General features: G+C 37.2%; 1 protein-coding gene across 1 annotated transcript in view; it reads right to left on the bottom strand.

The window, feature by feature from the left end:
• slc43a2b (solute carrier family 43 member 2b) overlaps positions 1 to 17,007 on the bottom strand; it is a 29,074-nt gene extending 12,067 nt beyond the window's left edge. The window contains exons 1-5 of the mRNA XM_007252468.4: positions 16,888 to 17,007; positions 15,656 to 15,882; positions 1,207 to 1,504; positions 498 to 553; positions 167 to 243 (exon numbers count right to left, since the gene is read on the bottom strand). Coding sequence (XP_007252530.1) covers positions 167 to 243; positions 498 to 553; positions 1,207 to 1,504; positions 15,656 to 15,815 — 591 coding nt within the window. The 5' untranslated portion in view covers positions 15,816 to 15,882; positions 16,888 to 17,007. The remainder of the gene's footprint in view (positions 1 to 166; positions 244 to 497; positions 554 to 1,206; positions 1,505 to 15,655; positions 15,883 to 16,887) is intronic.
• Between the last annotated feature and the right edge of the window lie 6,894 nt (positions 17,008 to 23,901).

Below are 23,901 nucleotides of genomic sequence, written 5' to 3'. Positions count from 1 at the left end.
GCAGGAGAGAGAGAGAGAGAGAGAGATAGAGGGACAGGGACAGAGAGAAAGAGAGACAAACAAACAAAGTGGGGACTAGAGGGAGGTCACAAAAAAAATCTAACCTCAGTAAAGAGCAGCACTGTATTAAAAAAAGACCAACCGACAGTTATAAACACACACTTACCGTAAGGGATGTGAAGGTCATACACATTCCTCCAAAGCCATTAAAGATCAAAGCAACAAAGATGAGGACAGAAAGTTCTGGAAATCACACACAAAGCCTTTATCACATATTGCACATATATCCTGAAAAAAATTCTAATAGCATAATTGCAATCTGATGATGTGCATTGGAACATGCCCGCAAAAGGCAGTAATGCAGGGCGTGGCAGAAATAGTCACTGACTAATCGACTAATCAACTAAATAAATAAAAAACATACTTGAATTAGCTTTTTTTAAGGTTTACAATAAGAACTCAATCTACTAAAAGCTGCAAATTAGCAGTGGTCTTACCATTGGGGTTGCTGGCTCCATAGGCGATAAGCAGGCACGACAGGCCAAAACAGGCACTGAAATCAGAACAGTAAGAAATTTAAGATTAGAAACATAATATTAAATTTACAGTGCAAATCAATAAGAAAGTATATGCTCGGATAGATCTATCTGCAAAACCTTTTCCGTATGTGACGACTGAAAAATGGTTTGTTACATTTACAGAAATGTACAGTAATTTACATCACTCACACCAATTAAACTTTTTGCTACATTATTTTGCTGTATACCTGCCCGTCTACCTGTACTCTAGACATGCAACAACAAATGCAGCAAGTTTGTGTATGTGGACAGACTGTTAGACAGACATAAACATACATAAACACACTGTTGTCAAAGCCAAAATGGAGTGAACACCGTTTCTTGTAGCCAGGAAAGTGATGCTGTTGAGCAGGCAGTTACAGGTTTTGTCATGCACATGATGCATACGATTTTAATCGACAGTATTCCTGCTATGATCTCCTAAGATCTCTCTGTGGCTATTTTTGCTTTAAAAAATGTGTGTGTTTTGGGGAGTGGCTTTAGTAGTAGGGCTATATAGGTAGACAGTGTGTTTTTTTTCCGATTGGTATTTAAAATCACATACTAAGGCTTTAATATTGGTCTCTTATATTTCATCAGCCAAACCCCACACTAGTCAGGATCTACACTGATTTGTAGCAGAACTCACCTGCCAGTCAGACGGAGTTTGCGTGGGCCATATTTGTCCATGACGATTCCCAGGGGCAGCGCAATGGCGCTCAAGAAGCAGGAGCCGATGGTGAAGGCCAAGTTCAGTATCTCATCCTGTTCTTTACAGATCAGCCAGCCGTTCATACGGATAACCTGTTCCACCGACTTCAGAGGAACCACTTCCACTCCATCATCATGAGACACCTGCGGATACTGGTCTTCATACTGGTAATCTTCATCCCCTCCTGCTGATGAAGCCACAGGCGGCAGGGAGACGTTGAAGGCGGAGCTGTTACCTGGGGAAGCAAAGAATTTTAAATAGACGTTAATGTCAGGTTCAGAAAGTTAATTTCAACACCGTAATTTTTATTAATAAGTGTAATCTATTTTAAATCAGTGGAATCCACTTATTTTATTTATTGGGCACCGTAATGAGGATTATGGCAAGGATTACAGGCAGGAAGAGGCAGAGAGGGTGGCCCGGTGGGGAATAAGGATTACGGCAAGAATGGCGCTTAGAGTGGCCTCTGTTGTTTTATTGGATTAACACACTGATGCTTATTTACCGGTAGTTTTAATGCCCTGACAGGTAGAGGCTGTCAACAGTTTTAGGTACCACACTATAAGGCCCACCAGATTATAAGGCACACTATCAATAAACGTCTATTTTCTGGTCTATTTTCATACATAAAGTGCACCAGATTATAAGGCGCATTATGCAACACTAGTACGGAACAGGGGTATTGCTATGTTTCACTTCTAATTTAGCAGGTAATGCTAATGCTAATGCTGTTCCAGCAGTGCTAGCCGGGGTTAGCAGCAGGCTACAGGCCGAAAATACCCAACTCTAAATGGCTAGCAGTTAGCGGCTAATGCTAATACTGCTTCAGCCTGTGCTGGAGATCTAAACTGAAACTCCTGAATAACACTGTACTTCAGCAGAGTGGCTTTACTTAGGGTGACCAGATTTTGGTTTCTGAAAAGGAGAATATTTTTCTTTTTCTTTTTTTTTGGGGGGGGGGGGGGGTCGGTTTTATTGAATTCATGTCTAATATGTATTTTCTGAATTTCTCTGATATAACAGCTCAATTCTAATTCTTCAGGTTAAAGGTGCTTTAACAGCTATAACATGTATTTGTATCAGGCTACAAACAGGGCTGCTTTATTAATTCATGCAACGCAACTATGTCTTAAAAGAATTTGACACTGTTTTACTCTTATTCAGTGTGGACATTACTTTTGCTAATATTACTTGTATATTTTTTACACTTACTTTTTAAGTTAACTGATCATTTATCAGTTTTAAAATCTGTTATTTCACTTGTTTTAGTGCTTTTTAAAACATGTTGATCCACAGCGTAGAGGCTACAAAACTCAAACTATGCAGCCTTTCAACACAGCTTTAACCTAAATATCTCAAATAAAATGATGTAGCCTAAAATACACACTTGCTGCTCATCCAACACTTCTCAGTCTTGACCGTTTGCTATTTTCATCAGCCATTGTTCATCATTCTCATGTAATAGAGCTAACGTTACCTCCATCACCTTAAAGTCCCTGTGTAATCCTAACTTTACTAACGTTACTACCTGTTTATGTGCTACACATTCCTGCTCAGTCTGTCCCTCGTTTCCTCTGTCAAAAGCCTGCTCTACCGGTCTGCTGCTGCTGCTGTCAACTGCGCTTAACACTGAACGTACCACGCGGAGAAAAGGTGTAGAACCGGCGGACACACATGTGCTTTAAACACTCGGAGGGGTAGACTGGCAAGCACACGCTTTCTTCTTCACACACACACACACACAATGCAAAGTAGATAGATTTGAGGAGAAGGGCGTGACTAATTTGCGATACAGAGAAACCTGGAATGGAGTGGAATGGAACAGTGTGGCAATTCTAATCACAATGGACATTTTTTTAGGTCTCAAAAGTAGGACATGTCCGGGAAAAAGAGGACGTCTGGTCACCCTAGCTTTACTGCTACTTACAACCTGACTGGTAAAATTCATACATAAGGAGAACTGGATTAAAAGATGCACTGATAATTTTTGGGAAAGTTAAAATTAAATTATAGTGTAAAAAAATATGGTATTTAAGTACACTATGAAAAAACTTTTTTTTTAAGTAAATAATCCTCAATGTTTCTAGGACTTCCACAAGCAACACGCTTTATTAAACATAATAAAGCAGTAATTAACCAAACCAAACAAAGATTTAAGTAAAACACTCCCAAGTAACCCTGGGCTTCCTTAAGGAGTGGCTTGGTTCATGTTTATACACTGTATGTACAGTGTATGTATGAGTGTGAACACATCTAGGACACGTTTTTGCACAGAACCACTTTCAACTCTATACATATCCCTCAGATCTTTATAAATGTAGAAGATCTAAATATATCTACTCAAGATTTTAACATTCGCAATCAAAAGTTCTGCAACTACAAGCACAGCGGAAAAGATTTGGCTCAGAGTGCACAGGATGTATGAAAACAGGATGTTATCACCATCCGCTGGTGATTTCTGCTGACCAACACAAGCCGAGAATGCTGAGCTAATGGTACAGAACTCATGAGAGAGGCCTGAGAAGTCATGTGAGTGGAACTCTGGATAGCCTGAGGTGACATAAGCTTCAGGTCTTTATAGCTGGAGGGGCTGATCTATCACTCTGCTGCTAAACGTGATCTATCGCTCTGCTGCTAAACGTGCTAGCATACTTCAAAGTGTGCAAATCCACATTAAACTGGCAAGCATGCATGGACACGGTTATTGTTCCAAGAACTGAACTGCATACTAAGAACTGATAAGCGTACTAAAAAGGGCTGATAAACTCCTTAACCTTGACCGCAAAACAACAAAGTACAATGATGAGCTAGTGAAGCTAGCAGCTAGGAAATGCTAATCATTTCGGTGCATAAAGGGCAATGGGGCAAGCCAAAGCACCCATGACCTCTTAATACCTTAGATGGCACTGCATAAAGAACCACAATTTAGGAATAGCTGAAAGAACCACAATTGCAAAGGACTTCTTTGGTTAACCTTTGTTAAGCAGGGTAATACAGAGTTACATTCACAAATGACACCTAAGGCTTCTGTTTTGCACTGTAAAGTTAGATGTTAACCATGTCCAGAAGTGGCGTTGACTTCTTGACTGGGCATGGAGGAATCTGGGATGGACCACCACACAGTGTAAAGTCTGGAAACGTGTAGACTGGTGAGTAGAATCAGTATTCCAGGCCTTTTTTTTTTTTTTATGAAAATGGACACAGTAAGCTACCAACCAACGGCAAAAAGGACTATTCAGACTTCAAGGGATGTCCATGCACTTTTCAACAAGACAATGTAAAATCACATGCTGCATACACTACCAAAGCGTTCTGGCTTTTCCATACTGTCCCAATTATTTCAGATTATAGCTTGTGGTTGACAGAAAAGGCTATCACATTGACTGCAATATGCTTACCAAACACAAATTAAGCCATGTTTCTCATTTCTCATTCTCTAAAGTGTAACCGGCTTATTTCAGTTTGCTGTCACTCACAGTCACTGTACAGGATTTACGGTGTGACCTTGTGCCGGCAGTAAAATGCAGCACGGGGTGGGGAGTCCTCGTGATGTGCTCTCAGTACAGTGCTCAGATAAGGCTGTGATAGAGCGGAGAAAAGCAACAATTTGCTGTTCTTTTATTGCACTCTGCTGGAACAAAGTTTATTGTGGCACTTTGGGCCTGTTGCATAATCGATCTGGATGGGACTGGAACTCCCCTGCTGCTTTCCTGCACTAGCAGGCCACACAAAGAGCCAACACATTTCTTTGGCATTAGCGAGTGTTAGCCGCTTGCTAACACCACACTGTACACCGATTATCACTGCTAGGCAACAGCATTACCTCAGATTTGGTTTTTGATCTAAAACAGAGGTATAGGATGGTTAGTATCTATCTTAGAACCAGTTCTGAAAGATCAGGCTTTTTAAAGCCTACTTGTGCCTATAAAAAAGAGGAACGTAAACTACACTGTCTAATATAAGTCTGTTAGTGACTTTTTATTGATATAATGTGATCCTTAAGAAAAGATTACGGCCAATTAGAGACCTATTACTTTGGTTACCACACAATGGTAATAGTATGTAGTGGACGGTACTTACAACTACCAAAAAGGTTACATGGAAGCACTTAACGTATCAAATGTATCTACTATTTGTCCAGAAAATAAATCCACTTCTATAGGTAAAAGCGGTTAATATATGTGTGTTGTCTTTGGAAGGGCTTAATTTATGAACCAGCAACAGGGTCAAGGTCAAAGTACACTAACCTTCGACTTAATAAAAATGAAGGAAAGGTGCCAAAACTTTAAATGACTATCCTACCAAGATAATAGATAATGATTTGATTTTTTTTACATTTAAAAGTAACATTTGAATGCAGAACACAGGCACTACTGTAAAGTATTTGGTACCATCTTGGTATAGCATATTTGGTGGCAACCCAAAAGGTTCTATTTTAGGGTCTACAAAGATAATGTTAGTTATGAACACACTGCAGTTAGGAGGGTGAAAAAGAGATTTTAAGACATTGGGATTCTGCTGCAGACACACTGGTTTCCAGTCTATTGTACAGGTTCCTTACCCATTTAAGGAAATTAAGCACATTCTCAAATATCTTTCACAAATGGCTATTCAGGGGTTAGATTTTGCAACTGGACTTCATGGACGACTAGAATATCCATATTTCTGATTCAACCAAAATTACCTCCTTTACTGAACCAAAGGTGGACCAAAAAACCCTTTAAGAGTGCACTTAGAAATAGATGCTGGTAGAAGCTAAAAAGTTGTTTGTTCTTTTACCAAGTAGAAAGGTAGAACTGTAATCATCTTTATGTTATGGGTGTTCTAGACAAAGATTAGAGCAAAGGGCCAAGTGTGGCTGCAGGTTTCTAATCCAGCCAAGCAGAAGCATGTGTGATCAGCTGTTTTTGAAGATTCACCAACTGAATAAAGCAGTGAAATCAGCTGTAATGCTGGTTGTTTAGAATAAAAACGTGCAGCCACACTGATGCTTTGCAGATACGATTGAACACCACTGTATTAGAGCAATCCTTTATGATTCAAAATGATTCAAAAGCAGAGCTATCCAACATAAAACATGCAAACAGTTCCTCAGTTTCCCTTCACTGTAAATCCTGTGGTTAAAGCTGAGGTTTACAAATATGAACTGGCACAGTGAGCAACTGTATTAACTTCTTTAAGGAGATTAAAGCACATGTTGACTGTGAAGCCAGAAATGGAAGCCAGGCCCTCTTGCCCATTCACACCATGGTCCCAACCACATGCTACCACCCATTTGCAAACCGATGCTCTAAGTGTGTGAGTACGTTTGAGCGCACGTGTAGACATAAAGGTGTCAAATATTCACAGAGGAGTGGCGGGAGTGCCTCTTTTGCTAAATCATGCACATGTCACCCACCCAAAGAGGGGCTTCCTGTCATCTTGTGGAATTCTCTGACGCTCTTAACACTGGGCCGCAAAGCTTCTCCCAGGTGACTGAGCTGCACATTGTGGGCCGAGTCCATCTGTAAACAGGACATCACATCCTGTCCTGACCTCCTGTCTGATCTGTAATTCTGCACTGGCTCCGGTTCAGGCCTCATAAAGCTTTCACAGCTAGTCATGATCTACAATCAAAGCTGCATCGTTTGTTAGAAATGATCCCTTATGCTCGCTTACAACAAGCTGCATTGTGCTATATTGTGTATATACGTTTATGTAGGCCTACATACTGTATGCTCCATAGGACTGTAACACTAGAGTAGCAATGTTTCAAATGGAGCAAACCAAAGTGCAAGCTTTCAGCATTACATTGATGTCAATAATAAAACTTCTGACGAGCATTAATAAAATGGTCATTAGGAAAGAGGCTTTAAAAGCTCATTGTTTAAGCCACTTTTAACGATGTAAAACAGTTAACACAAAGAAATGACCTCAATTCACACCTCAATTCAACTATTCATTGTTTATTTCTGCTTCAAATATTCTCAAAATTCTCAATTAGTAATTTCTTGTTTCCAACCACTATTTAGACCTAGCTAGGTCAGCCAATCCCTTTAAACATCACTGTACAGTTCAACACTCTTGGAGGAGAACACTATCTGCCAATCCTGTTCCACCAGTTAAAAGAAGCCCTTACTGGTTAGCATCTCGCCAGTTGATGGGGGAGAGGGTGGGCCATGCAAGGGTGCCTGTGGCATTTCTGGTCAAACTTGTGATCTAAAGGTCTCATTTTATAGTTTATATTTGTATTATTTTTTAAGTGGTCTCTGGTACGAATTAATTGCTTGGGTTTCAAGCTGTTTTAGTTTGGTGGAGGAGTAAATATACATGACATGCAAATGTATCTTTTTGATTGACTAACAGCACTGTGACGCTCTCTCTATGGCTCTGCAGTAGGCAGTTGCAAGCCAATGTGGGCGAGGCCATTAATCCTAATTAACTGATTAACGTCAGTCTGGGGACTTTTCCGGATTCCCTCATTTTTCTGTCTATTCTCTTTTATTTTTTAATGTAGGCTATGGAGTAGAAGATGCAGCATGCATTCACAACTCAGAGTGACCTATTGTATTTCAAAAACAGCAGGTACTAAACGTTCGTTAGGGAATTGACACCTTTAATGATAAAGCAACAGCTTGTGAAATTGTATGTCACTAATATAAATAGGTCAATTTAGGGTTTCTACACCTTATTAAAGTGCTTAAAAATACATTACTTTACATATTTTTACAGTTAAGTGGCTTTGCAACTGTTAACAAATTACATGGCTTAAACTGATTAAAATTATTGCTTAGAATGATTTGCAGTTCTTAACCCCTTCCACCTCCAAACTGTGGTAAAATCACTGTAATGCGTAGTTTATTAGAGTTTATTAGCTCAAAGCTTTTCTCTCAACTGTCATCAATTCATCCAGCGTTCTGCTAATAAAGCCATAAACTAAGAAAACCTTCACTTTCCTGTTACACAGCATCATCTAGGAATTTGGTCAAGAAGGACTACTTATTGTTTTACGGCTTGATTGGATTATACAAGCTTCAGACTGCTACACATTTAACAACTCCAAGATAGTGTGTTTGTATGTTTGACCTAAGGTACAAGATGGGTTTAGGAATGTAGTCTGGTGTGTATTTTGATGTATTTTGCAAGTTTTCGTCAAGTTTCTGCAGACTTGTTATTGTAAGCAGTAATAAGATAAGCTGTGTACAGCATAAGCACAGGCAGCACAGATGTGCCAACACATGTTTGAGCTCTGATTACAAAAAGCTTAGCAGAGAAATGCCACCACTATCAGCAGACACGCCCAGAAAGATAGCAGCCAGACATTCTCAGCAAAAACGCAAGGTGAAGTGGATGGAAAAGCATGCAGTAGCCTACGCCGGAACAGAGAGAATGTTGTTAATAAGCAACTGCAGAATATTACATGTTATTTCAAACTGATTTTCATAGAAAGCTAAATATCAACCAGCTCTATTCGCATAACCCTCTTATAACTTCCACTTAAGCATTTTGTGAGAAAAGTGATATCTACAGCTCTGGAAACAACAAGAGACCACTTAGGAGTTTCTTTGATTTTACCAAACTGAAATCCTCTGGAATATAATCAAGAGGAAGATAGATTTTCACCAGGAGTGGCATTAAGTTATCCAAAAGCAGTGTGTAAGACTGGTGGAGTAGAACATGCCAAGATGCAAGAAAACTGTGTTTAAAAACCAGGGTTATTCCACCAAGTATTAATTTCTGAACTCTTAAAACTTTATGAATATGAACTTGTTTTCTTTGCATTATTTGAAGTCTGAAAGCTCTGCGTCTTTTTTATTATTTCAGCCATTTTTTATTTTCTGCAAATAAATGCTCTAAATGACAATATTTTAATTTGGAATTTATGACAAATGTTGTCTGTAGATTATAGAATAAAACAACAATGTTCATTTTACTCATTATTACCTGTAAATAGCAAAATCAGATAAACTGATTGAAGGTCTCTTCATTTTTTTTCAGAGCTGTATATATAGTTTTTTTTTAGTCCCACTTCAGCCATTCATGCATCAACAGAGAAGCCGTACATCAACACGCACCACTGTTTGCACACCATCTACCTTATTAAATACATTCATCAGAAACATTCTGGTCTCTGGTAAATCAGTTCAGTGTGAGTAAGAATGCAATTGGGAGCAGGACCTGGAGGAGATCAAGTTAGAGCTGAAGCTGCTGCCCTTTTCATTTACTGCCAGTGCAGTGTGGTTGCCAGATCTGATAAATTCAGGAACGGACAGTGATTGAGGCCATCTCAGGAAAGCTCTCTAAAGCAGGGCAAAGGCTGCTCTGATCATTTGATCATTTCTGCTGAGGAAGCTGTACATCATCCTGCAACTTCACCACCTCAGGAGACCTTTCATCAAACGGCCATAAAATGCTGCTCGCTGCGACTGAGCGCGATGGGACATCTCGGCCTATTAGACCACGTGGATCTATAAAGCGTGACGACCAGCAACTCCCGAACTCAGTCTGCTGTGTCGTTGTTCTGATTGATTAGGACATCACATTCTTCTGATTAGTAACCTTAACTCGATGTCTGCCTTATCTTAGAGTGATTAGAGCTGATAGATGCGTCACATTCTAATGATGGGTCATTAATGCCTGCAATCCTCATGGCTTCAGAAGGAACTTCTACTTCATTTTCCTGCTGCTCTGCTAATATGCTAACTAGGGATTTTAGACCCTTTATTTTTTTAAGATAATTTCTTTATGTCATATCTGTAGTGTACAAGCAGTTACTATAGTAAATGTTAAGATGTTTTGCAGTTTAAGTGAAAATCCATTACATATAAAACTCAATGGAAAGCTGCTGAATTTTGCCAATAGTATATTTTCATCAAATAATTAGTAAATTCTCCAGTTAAAAAGCTGGAATTTCTGAAGATGAAACTCATTTTCAGTGGGATTTTAAGTATTTTAAAGAGTATAGCACTGTGGGTGGAGCTTTACAGGCTTGCCTTTGTAACTGAGAATTTACTAATTAATTTGATTATAACGTACTACTGACAAAATTCAGCAACTTCCCATTGTTTTTTACAGGTATTTTTCACAGTTTCAACTTTCTTCATTAATTTAAAAATGGTTTTAATTAATTAAAAAAATGCGTTTTAAGACTGTAATGGTTGCACTCTGGAGCGATCCAATCAGATACTTAGTACTGGTATTAGAGATGGGACCGATCCGATACAATATCTGTATCGGGGCCGATATTGACGTAATCCGACAAATCGGATATTGGGCGGGCGCTGCCGATCCACTTACCGATCCATATTCCAGTCCAAAGCTTGAGCTGAACAATAAACCCGCCATAACGTTAACACAAAACGCATCCCTGATCAGGATTCCAGTTTAAAGCTCACCTTCCGTCGTTTTTTCTTTCATTTTAAAATGTCTAGTTGTGGTCTCTAGTATGAATGAATGACATGTGAGCCGTTTTTGTAAAAAAAAAAGTGCTCAGGCGTCTCTGTATAGCTCTTTTTTTAATGGACTGTTTTAGGGGTGTGTCCAAAATGACCGGATTCCAGCTTTGCTCATGAATATTCATACATGCAAACAGCATGCAAATATCTCTCATCTGATTGGCTAGGAGCACTGCGACGCCCCTCCGCCGCTCTGCCGTTCACTGCCTCCCACCTCCTAACTGATGAGCGGTGATGTTGTGTCGCTTCAGCTCCGCCTCTGGGAGTTTCTCGAGCCAAGGTGGGCTGGTCTGTGAGTTTCTGCCTACGTAGGCAGAAAGATAATTCAAAATTCACCCGTTTTTCGGAGGGGGGGAGGGGGGATTTCTTTGCTTAGCTCCTGCAGACAATGGGGGCTGCAAAACAGTTTAATGTGCAGGTGTACACATTCAACTCGGAGAGACCTACTGTATTCCACAAAAAACAAGAAAAATCGGATTTTCGCGGAAGGTGAGCTTTAACAGTTTACCCTGAACCCCCAGCAGCTTCAGTCTGCGGCTGACTGAGTAACTTTAGCTGTTTATCTACAAAAAAAGTCCATTATCTGGAGAGTTTTCACTTTGGAAACGCTGTACAGCAGAACGGTACACGTAAAGTCAGCGTCTGAGAGGTAAACAGATTAACACCAGCAGTCTGTTAGCCTAGCTAGCACTGAACTGACAGCAGCTGCATTCCGGTGTTGTGAAGGTATTATAACTACAGACTGGAGTTAACTACATTCATAATCCACATATCCTATAAAACCACAGCATCTACAAACACTAACCAGCACAAACACACCCATCTGTTATTAAAAAACAGTCATTAATTTAGTTCGGAAATACAGTTAGCGTTGCCACTTAGCCGTTAGCCATCTCCATTAAGATCTGCAGTTTGTTAGCCTAGCTAGCAAAATCATTCCGGCATTGTGAATGTAATAAATAACTATCTTAAATGAACTACAGCCATAATCCACATCTAATATCAAACCACAGATCCTACCAACCCTAACCAGCACTAAGAAATCAATCTGTTATTAAAAAACAGTGATTAATTTAGCTCGGAAATACAGTTAGCATCGCCAGTTAGCCGTTAGCTATTGCAGCTAATCCTCTATGCTACCTGTCAAAATAAAAGTCTCCTGCACAACCGTTGCAAAAAATGCCCTGAATTTAATGTTTAACGTATTTAATATTTTACTTTTTTTATATTTAATAAAAATTCAAACATTTTATTTGAAAGGAAACTATTGTGTAATTGCATATGAAGTGTGTCAAATAAATGACTTTTGAATGCACTTACATTAAATGCACCTGTGGATACTCTTAAAAGGGCTGTGTGGTCTGTTTCAGCCTCATTATTTAACCTTAATAATAGTTTACATTACATTACATTACAGGGCATTTAGCTGACGCTCTTATCCAGAGCGACTTACAATTATTTTTATTACTATTACAGAGTTGGGCCAATGTAGTGTTAGGAGTCTTGCCCAAGGACTCTTATTGGTGTAGCACAGCATAGTCACCCAGACCTGGAATTGAACCCCAGTCTCCCACATGGTAGCTCACTGGCAGGTGGTGGTGTTATCCACTGCACCACACCAAACACCAATAGTACTATTAATAAACTAAAAGTATCGGTATTTGTATCGGTATCGGCAATCTTAAATCAGTTTTATATCGGTATCGGATCGGAGCTGAAAAAAGTGTATCGTCCCATCACTAACTGGTATTGATCTGACCCGATATAAGCTCAGAAAAGCTCAGTTACCACTGCAGCTAACCCACTCGCACTAAGCTGAGGGCAGCTTTTAGCATTGCAGCTAGTCTGCTACTCTAGTCTTTCTAACTCAAATAGGTTCAAATAGCAAGACTTACCCTCTCTGTGTCTCAAAGTGCCTAAACATAACAGATTACAAAATAACAGGCCAAATATCAGAAGATTTTAGGCTAACGTTTGCTTTAAGTCATACTGTACTTTATTGGTATGTTTGCTTGGATGTGTATGTATACAAATATACACAGTTTTGTAATTGTGTTTTCTTTGCAAAGCAAGACAAAAAAATCTGTTTAGGTATTCTATTTATACAGTGCTAAAAATCATTGGTTTAGTTTTTTGCCATTCTGCCTTTAGCCAAATGTTTAATTTTGGTCAGTTTTGGGCAAAACAGTAAATTTTAGCACATCCCTAGTAAAGGCTTCACATTTAAACCAAAGTCTACATGCCAGTACTCTAGACTTCATAGAAAAAATGCATAAAGGCAAAATTTTAATAGCTTACTGTAGTTTAGCTTATACTCAAGATTGCAGTGTCGTTAACAGTATGAGACAAGAAAAATTGGTATCATGCCACCCTAATTATATTGTTGCCCAATGACTACTGTTCTAAATCAGATTACAGAACACAGTCTAAAGTTATTGTCTACATTACCAGTCTGTGCACTGCAGATGGCAGAGGCAGACCAAGATTAGGTTACACGTCATTGTAGAACATCTTTGAAGGTGTTGGGCACCCTTTGCTACGAAGCTACCAGCTGAGATCACAAACTGACCAGGTCTTTGTTGCGACAGCCAGACCAGTCCCAGCCAATAAGCCTCCTACTGTTTCTATTCACGAGCAGCTCCTTTTCTCCCTCTGCTGTCTTGCTTTGTGCCCAAAAAAAACCCAACCTTTGTGATTTATCAGCTCCTAGTCTTTCAGTGATTCAAATTCTAATTCCCCAGGACAAAAGAAATGACCTGGAACAGGGTGTGCTCAGGTACAGACAGCCCAAAAACATGGCCTGTTTAGAACCTGTTGAGTAACTTGATCAATACTGAAGTCAATTCATCAATAGTGACAAAATCAATAAGGCTGAGAATGCGAGATATGTCTTGTGTCTTGTAAAAAAAGTAAAGAAGAAAAAACACTGTCTATACTAGAGCTGTATGTTAAATCGTATTTTACTGTTATCATGATAAAAGTAGAGTTTTTGTGCTAAATACGTCAAAATTAGTCTGTGAAAAATGATTGTTGCCACATGGGTGGGTGTGTCATATCGTATTATAACCTAAAATATTATGAACTTCTTAAACGATTTAAAAAATGACGATAATGGTGATAACAGCCTTTGAATGCAGTCTATTTTGTATTTTACTGTGAAGCTTTGCTTATAGTATGTCATTATTTAGATTTTGTGTTACATTTAGTAAAAAAATTACTGTTAGGTTACTGTCATTTACAAAAAAAAAAAAGAGTGGTCCAGGCTAAGCGCTGCCACTATGATCAGGAGATTGCCGGTTTGAATCCTGTTGATGCAGACTGCCATCGGCTACAGGAGCCATGAAAGAGCACAAATGGCCTTGCTCTTTCTAAGTGGGTAGATGGTGGGTAAATAAATAAAATTATATGTATAATAAAAGTTTGCATATGTTTAAAACGGTTATACTATAGGCTATAAAACTTCAAAAACTTGAAAAAGCTTTTTAATTAAAATAATTCACACTGATATCTGTATACCCAACAGTTTTATCACACATCGTATTTGTTGTCAATATCGTGCACCCCTAGCCTATACACATAGGCATACTAGCCACATCACTGTTACAATTGCCTGTACACAATTTATACCACATTAGGCCTCTCAATTTATGGCTGATCCTGGTCAGGTCATTGAATCCCTGTGGAACAACATCTCATCTTCCCAGCTCTTTAGAGGACTCTACATGTAAGGATGCTGATTAAGAGGTGATTTAATGCAGTCTGGAGTGTAGTCTGGTGAGGCTCCACAGGGTGGAACTCATTCTTCCTCCTTGGTGAAGGAGAGTATAAAGGGCTTTTACTGGGGCTTTGCTAAGCAGCTCAATTACAGCTGATAAAAGCCTCTGGAACTGTCGCAGCACAATGCATTCTCAGTTTTATTTGTTGCAAGGCAACAGTTTTTATTATTGGTTTATATTGATTTTTTACTGTATAGGATTATTAAAACATTTTAACAAATAGATTTTTGGTCAAAATATAATAAAATGTTATAACAAAAATCTTAACCTGTGGTCAGAATAGGCCTGTCACAATATTACAATTAATATAATGCACAAACATTACTCTCAAACATTTCTACTGACTTCTACTGAATATTTTCCATTGTGTTTACTTAAGAAGCAAGAAGACACTTGAAGAAGACACTAATTGGAGAGGATACATAATAAAAGCAATGTTTTTAAGCTGACATACCAACCCATTCACTTTAATTGGATCTTCTTACTTTTCAGGAAAACACAATGGGTATTATAAAGGTCAGCAAAAATTATTAAGGGTTCTGTCCATATATTATATGAATAATATTATTGTGACAGGCCTAATTATGTCCAAGCCTTATTATACAAGTTGTGTGGGTCCTCTTTTTGAGTAACATGGCATTTTGCATGGAATGCATGCAACCCTAGTATATGTGTATGTATTTATATATATATATATATATATATATATATATATATATATATATATATAATGCATATGTATGTATATGTTTATACTTATACAATACAATAAGGGTCACATTTAACAGTACTTATGACAGTAATAAACATTGTTAAATGGTTCAACTAATTATTAACTGACACTAGTTTTTTTGACAATAGACATGTTTAAACACTACTAAAATTAAATGCTTAAGAATGTTGAAAATAATAATGAATAATTATTGAGACATTAGTTTAAACATGTTTAATTAATTATTAGTTATTCGAGTAAATTAATGTACTCTTATTTTAAAGTGGTACTTAACCATGTGTGTTACTGGCTGTATTACATCCTGTTTCAGAGTCCTGTCTTTATCTCAACACCTATCACTGATCATTGAGATACTATATCTACACCATTTAATCAGGCTGCATTTTAAAGTAAAGTTTTACTGGAGCGTCCTAAATTAATGATTGAAGTACTGGGTTTCTTACCATGGTCTGTGCAGAGGTAGGAGTAAAAGCCCTCAGATTTGAGCATGATGAGCAGGGAGCCCCAGCCCAGCAGCACAGCAGAGAACAGCAGGTTCTCAATGATGGCTGTCACCGCCATCCACCAGCGGCGGGCAAAGGCTGTGGCCAAGGTCGGAGCCATGGCTGTGCTGAGCAGGAGAGAGGACTATGAGAGGACAGGTGATCACACACGGACTGAGATGGTCTTCCTGTGGAGAAGAAGAGAGACACAAAGAAAGAGTGGGAGAAAAAAAAGGGAGTCAAATGAAGATGAGCGACACAAAAAATTATGAACATGCATTTTATGGGCCTTAATGAAGTTTTCCCATGTGTGGTGAATCAATAGTGACGAAGACATGAGGTCAAATGGCACAGTTTAGCTATACAAGATTTACAGAAGAGAAAAAAATGAGTTTTAGCTGTAAAACAAAAAATAAATCTTTAGTATTCTTATTTTATTCCATTAATGCTGAAAGCTGAAAAAGTGTCCTAATCACCCTTAATTCACACCTATGTGTATTTAATATCTTAAAGTAGTTTAGAATGTAAGCCAAGCAGTTTATACACTGCAAAATCCATTGGCAAAAACTAGACAAATTATATGTAAATATAGACATATATGCTTAAGGTATTCTAACAAAATCTGCCAATGGGGTAAGCAATTTTTTCTCAGTAAGACTTCTTAAAAATGATCACATAGTTGCAAAAACAAGACTTTAATTAAGCAAAATCAATGAATATTGGCTTAGATTTGGACAGATGAATCATAATAGCTTGGCTAGTAACTTTTTGTGCTTATTTTGACTTCAAATAACTTAAAATAGGGTGAATTCTAAGTAAGGTTGATTAAGACCTATTAATCCTAAAATAAGCTAAATAATCTTATATTTATAAGACAAACTTTATCATTTACTTAAAAATGATCATTTCACTTGCTAAAATTTTGTTTTTGCAGTGTAGTAAAGATATGAGCAGTCTTTAAAAAAGTACATTCACCAAACATATAAAAAAACGTACAAAACGTCTACATAAAATACAAAATCCAGAGGAAAACAGTATTCTAAAAGTATTTAAGCTAGGGTAGCTAACAGTCTGTCATTAATAATGCAATAATGCAATTACTAAAACACAGCATACAATAAACACACTGTAGAACACAAGCTACGTATGCTTGTACAATGTACAGTATTTTACAAAAAAACCTTTGTACATACCTGTGAGAAACGCAGTGCTCGAGCGTGTGTAGGATGTTACAGTGAAGTTAAACTCTCTCACACACTCACACACACCGTCCTTCTCCGCGTCTCTCTCTCTCTCTCCCGTCACTCAGTAAGAACTTCCAGTTGGCCGATTGCCTGATTTATAGGCGCCCCAGTCTGAAAAACACTGCAAGATTTTTATTGGCTACCTGTGGAGCGCCGGGCAACCAATCAGCTCGAGGAATGGAAATACCGCAGGTAAAGAAGGTCAGCTAAAATCGTTTCATTTGTAAAACAAAATTTATTTAAAATATCATAGAATCTTAGAAATATTAATAATAATAATAATAATAATAATAATAATAATAATAATAATAATAATAATAATAATAATACATTATTATTAATTATATATATATATATATTTTTGGCAATTTGTTCAATGAATTACAAGAAAGCATAACCAATCACCCTTAATTCACCCCTATGTGTATATAGTAGCTTAAAGCAGCTTAGAATGTAAGCCAAAGAGTACATAGTAAAGCTGTGAAGTCTTAACATTTTTTTAAATAAATTCACCAAATTACAAAATACTTTTAAACTAAGATAATTTGTTTTTCATTTATATAATATAAACAAATAATAATTAAATATATAATAATATTTTAAATAATAGAAAAATATATATGTTTACAGTATCTGTTCAACTTAAATATATATATATATATAACATAACGTAATAACATAACTTAAAATAAAAAAAACATTTATATGATTAAATATTATATACATATACATATTTAATACATAATATATGATACAATTACATAATGTAATTACATTTAATTGTAAAATGTAATATGTAAAACATAATAATAATAATAATAATACAGTATTATTATGAATCTTATAAACATTACATTCTTATTTTTATTTATTTCATATTGTGATGTAATAAAAATCACGTTTTTTTTACAATCGTTTAGACAGGATTAGACAGTGTTCAGTGTTTAGTGTCTTATGTGATGCGAATTCAACATCTTATTAAGAGTAATTTTACTGCTCACAGACACCCAGATAACATACTGTAACATACAGTATCTGCACTGCAAAAACTCCAAACCCACAGATAAACAAATCAAACAAGCTAAACTCCCCTTTGTCCCTATCAGGAGACTCAGAGGAAGTGCGGAGGGCTGTTACTGTGTTGAGTGTACTGGAATCTTTGTTTGGTTCTTCACCCTGTGTAAAGCTCTTTCCTGTAAAGCGGTTTCTGAGCTGTTGTTTTTGACCTTCTCTCAGCGAATAGCAACACTTACTCTGCTGTTGCCCAACAGCAGCAGCTTTATCCGGTGAGCTGCTGTAAAAGCAGCTTTTAGTCATCGACCAGCCTAAAAATCAGCGATGATGAGTCGCTCTTTAGATCACACTGCTCCTCTCAGCAACAGCAGCAGCAGCCGCAGTCCTGTCCTCCTGCTCCACTGTTTACTCTTCACTTCACAGACTACTTCAATCACTGTGAGGAAGTCTGGCCCAGAAATGACAAGCCTTAGCAGGATAGCCAGCTCCTGAACTGCATATCTCCGGTTTTATTTGATTTTGGTCAGTCTGATCATGTGGGTCAACCAGCATGGCCAGGCTTTGTCAGGTTTATCATGCTTCTAGACCAGCTAAGTCATCTAACTTTAATTAAAAACAAACAAACACTATGCTGGTGAAGAGCATGTATCCCATATTTATTAGCATTTCTTAACTTAAAGCTTTCCGACCCTGCATCCATTGCAATGGACATGCTACACAAATTCAGACCTGTTGTTCATCAAAATAGACATTTATTTGCCAATCAAACTTAACACCGCCCACTGCATTGACAGAAATTAAATTTGCACACTGAAGTAAAGCATAGTAGCATCCCAGGTAATGTGTCAGAGTAAACACCTTTTCCCATCGTGTTAGGAATTTTTTACTGCTTAGAAATAATTTCTGAAAATATATAAACGTATATATTAAAAAAGATATATGAAGCTATATGAAATAAAAATATCAGTGTTAAGCAAATGACTGCTCTGCAATGAACAGGCAAAATACAAATATTTTAATTGATTGTTTTTTATCTATTTGTTATTTGATGTATTCATCTTCTGAATCCTGTTTTTGAGCACATTACAGGCAGAAATAGCATTTATATCTATTTTTTCATCAGAAAAAAACATAAAGAACATAAATCAGGTCTGAAAGGGTTAATCATGTGTACTCTCTGCAGTTTTGAGATCCAGTCTGTTACTGATCAATGTCCCCCAATAAAGATGCATATAAAATAATACACACCTCTACCTTATAATTGTGTTTTTTGGCGCCATAAGGCAGACTATAGTACACTGCCTGGCCAAAAAAGTCTTCATCTGGATGTAAGTAAGTAAATGATGTGGGGTTGATGCTGCAGTTGGTCTGCAGGTCTGGGTTTAGCAACAGTATGTGCTGAAAGAATGAGGTCAGCTGACTACCTGAATATACTGAATATAGACCAGGTTATTCCATCAAGGGATTTTTTCTTCCCTGATGACATATTCCAAGATGACAATGGCAGGATTCATGTTGCAATTGGAATTGTGAAGGAGTGATTCAGGGAGCATGAGATCATCATTTTCACACATGGATTGTTCACCACAGAGTCCAGACCTTAACCTCATTGAGAATCTTTGGGATGTGCTGGAGAAGACTTGTGAGTGCAGTGGTCAGACTCAACCATCATCAATGCTGCAAGATCTTGGTGAAAAATGAATGCAACACTGGATTGAAATAAATCTTGTGACATTACAGAAGCTCATCAAAACAAAGCTAAAGACGGCCCAATGAAATATTAGAGCATGTGACCTTTTCTTTTGATGGCGAGTGTATTTAAAATAAATAAGCTAAATTTAAAAACCAAGCCATGTTTTATTTATCATAAATTTAGAAGTTCCAAAGGCAGCAAATACCAGGAGTGACCCAAGCCTGAGTGTATCTCGGGATAAATTTGAAATCTGTCATCATCACAGAAACAGCAGCAGGAAGGGAAAGTGGCACCAAATGTGCAGACATCTATTATTTTCTTCATGAACTCCGTGAGAAGGTGCAGTTCATAGGAGGACGTGCTTGTAGCTCACTGGCTAATTTGGGCTTTACTGACTGGCCCACCTTAAAGACATAATCCTCTACTGAGCAGAATGTGCTGGAATTCATACGTGTAGAAGTACATAGGCAAGTCAATTATAATTTTTTGCCAACTCAAAGAGCACATGAACAAGTGCCTGCCGGACAAAAACAATCGTTATATAAGAGCCAGTTGGCTTACCAGCTACTTGTTTTGACACAAAACTATTTTTTGTGGCTTGGGGTTCCAACCTGTGACTTATTATGGGTTCATATTTTTGCAAAGAATTTTTAAAGTGTGCAAAAACCGTTCATTTTAAATGAGAGTATAATACATGTGCCAAACACAAGCCTAGAGCTACCAAAATAGGACTAAGTACTCTGTTATAGACTATTGTGAGCCCAAATGAAAGGTTTAAATTAATAGGTTTAAACAATGATTTGATGAGCTAATCATTAAGATATTTTACATCTAGGGCCTTGCTTATACAGCATTCATACACAAGAACACAGTCTGAAAAGTTATATTATAAATATTAATGTAAAAATGCAAGATTCTTAAAATATGAATTCATCATTAAAGTGTAACCTGATCTATGAATAAGAACTGGGCAACAATCATAAATATCAATATATTCAAAACTGTCTCATACAGGATATAAAAAAAGATTATAATATCATAATGTCAAACCTGCTACACAAGTTACCATCTCTGTTTGATTTAATTCCTAGAAAAAGAAAGTACATGAGGGAATTCTCTGATTTTATAGGTATATGTTTAAGTTTTATTTTATAAAATCCAAATAAAAATGTTGTCATTTAAAGCATTTATTTGCAGAAAATGAAAAATGTCTGAAATAAAAAAAAAGATGCAGGACTGTCAGACCTCAAATAATGCAAAGAAAACAAGTTCATATTCATAAAGTTCATAGAGTTTAGAAATCTATATTTAGTGGAATAACCCTGGTTTTTAATTACAGTTTTCATGCATCTTGGCATGTTCTCCTCCACCAGTCTTACACACTGCTTTTGGATAACTTTATGCCTTTACTCCTGGTGATGGCCTTTGATCATCCATCTTCCTCTTGATTATATTCCAGAGGTTTTCAATTTGGTAAAATCAAAGAAACTCATCATTTTTAAGTGATCTTTAGAGCTGTATTAGATAATAGAGATTTACAGTTAGATATTTATTACTTTAAATATTCGGTTTAATATACAGTAGTTACTATGATTCTTACAGTCACCCACTGCTAAAACATCATTGTCTGATTATTCCCATGTATGGAGGTCTAAAGCATTTTGTAAACAAGTACTGTACACTGATAAATTTAGGGCATTTTCACACTTCACACCAGTTTTCACACTTGGTGGGATTAATTTGGACAGGTGTGAATACAGTAATTGCCCTCACATGTAGACCAAAACATCTACTGGGTGTACTGTGCAGGTCTGAGCTCCTGTAGCCAGTTTAACCTGGTAAACGGCACATTATTATATACCCTAGTTCAAAACATGGGACATTCTTACTGTACTGTAGAGAACCCTGTTGAGAACTATTGGCAATAGAATAGGTATTAGGTTGAATAGGATATAAAGCCCCTTAGAATTAAGATGTGGAACTGTGTTCTTTGGAATTATGGTTTTCCTTCATCCAGCACTTCTGGGATGAGTTGTGGAATTAAGGATGAGGTGGAGTGGTAATCATCCAACATTTTCACCTTACCAGTGCTGAATGCACTGATCTCAATTCTAAATCCTAAGTGGACTACAAAAGTGATTACTATGTTATGAGCTATGATACTTGTGAAAGGGTGTGTGAGTGAAACTGAATACAACAAATGTTATTTTCTCAGGATTGTTAATCATCTCTTTGTTAGGTTGTTGTCAATGCCCTTTGGTGTGTTAATGTCATTACTATAGAACCCCCTTTCCTACTTTCCACTGATAACATCACCATTGTTACCCTACCCTCACCCCATTCCCTCTTCATCTTCTTTCACACTTGTCCCACCCCCTCATCCCACGGTACATAAAACCCTGACCGTGTAGTAGGCATTTTCAGGACTGAACTGATTGCTGACTCCAACTGATAAACGGTTGATTAACAAAGCAGTGCCCATATATGATCTTCTGTCTGCATATTAAAAAGTTGTGAAAGAACTAAAGATCTCACACCTGCGTAGCAGTGCCACCATGTGGAGGATTATAGCTCATCTACTATACGCTACTCTACAGGTCTGGAAAAAAATACATTTCTTTGATTTTATCAAATTAAAAACCTCTGGAATATAATTAAGAGGAAGATGGATGATCACAAGCCATCAAACCAAGCGGAACTGCTTGACTTTTTGCACCAGGAGTGGCATAAAGTTATCCAAAAGCAGTGTGCAAGACTGGTGGAGGAGAACATGCCAAGATGCATTTTTTTCCATCTACTCTTCATATAGAATAAGTTTGCAGTTCTTTAATTACAGACTGTGGTTTTAAATTTTCTCTGCATACTTTATTGTACTCCTTTCAACCTGTTCTTCAATGGCCAGGACCCCACACATAGGACCACCACAGAGCAGGCGTTTTTTGGTTGGTGGATCATTCTCATCACAGCAGTGACACTGACACGATGACAGCGTGTTGTTCTGTTACAAGTCTATCAGACACAGCACTGCTGCTGTAGTTTTTAAACACCTCAGCAGATCGTTCTCAGATTCTGTCTCTGATTTTACATCTTCAAGGTGGACCAGCAATTGAATGCCTTTATTATTCACTATTTATTTATACAGCTCTGGAAAAAATTCAGAGACCACTTCAGTTTCTGAATCTTTCTCTCTGGTTCTGCTATTTATAGGTATATGTTTGAGTAAAATGAAAATTGTTATTTTATTCTATAAACTACAGACAACATTTCTCCCAAATTACAAATAAAAAAATGTCATTTAGAGCATTTATTTGCAGAAAATGAGAAATGGCTAAAATAACAAAAAAGATGCAAAGCTTTCAGACCTCAAATAATGCAAAGAAAACAAGTTCATATTCATAACCTTTTAAGAGTTCAGAAATCAATATTTGGTGGAATAACTCTGGTTTTTAAGCACAGTTTTCATGCACCGTGGCCTGTGCTCCTCCACCAGTCTTACACACTGCTTTTGGATAACTTTATGCCACTCCTGGTGCAAAAATTCAAGCAGTTCAGCTTGGTTTGATGGCTTGTGGTCATCCATCTTCCTCTTGATTATATTCCAGAGGTTTTCAATTTGGCAAAATAATAATAATAAAAAAAGTTAAGTGGTTTCTTATTTTTTCAGAGATGTATATAGATATGCATAGATGCATTCAGGTTCTTCAAGCTCCACCCATTGCTGACACAGATGTGCAAATGCATGTCCATTGCACACACAGCTTGTCTAGTAGTCCCTGTACACTCTAAAAAACAGAGGTACGAAACGAGTACTTTTTTGTACTCAAAGGTACACTCTTCACAATTGTACCCTCAAAGGTATAATATTGGTCTTTACAGGGTCAGATTTGTTCCCTCTGAAGTACAAAGTAATTTCTAACAGCAATAAGTACAGATTTGTACCATTTAACCAGCCAAAAGGTACAGTATTCAGTATTCTGTATCACTGTACTAATAAACTATATACATATATTTTAATTGAACATTTTTTATTTGAAAGCCAGACAATTTTGGATCATCAAGTTTTTGAGTCATATTTAGTTGATGATAATGTTTATAATTTTTATAATCTTTACTGGCACAAAAAGCATGGGTACAAAAAAGGACTTTCACTGAAAGGTACTTTTTTGTACCTCAATATAAGGTACAGCCCCAGCGACAAGCTTTGTACCCTTTTAAGTACAAATCTGTACTTACTTTTCTTAGTGTGTAGAGAACTA

The sequence above is a fragment of the Astyanax mexicanus genome, chromosome 20 (genome assembly GCF_023375975.1).
Source record: "Astyanax mexicanus isolate ESR-SI-001 chromosome 20, AstMex3_surface, whole genome shotgun sequence".
NCBI classification, from domain to species: domain Eukaryota; kingdom Metazoa; phylum Chordata; class Actinopteri; order Characiformes; family Acestrorhamphidae; genus Astyanax; species Astyanax mexicanus.
The sequence above is the reverse complement of the archived record's forward strand: the minus strand, read 5'-3'. Positions and strand labels throughout refer to the sequence as shown.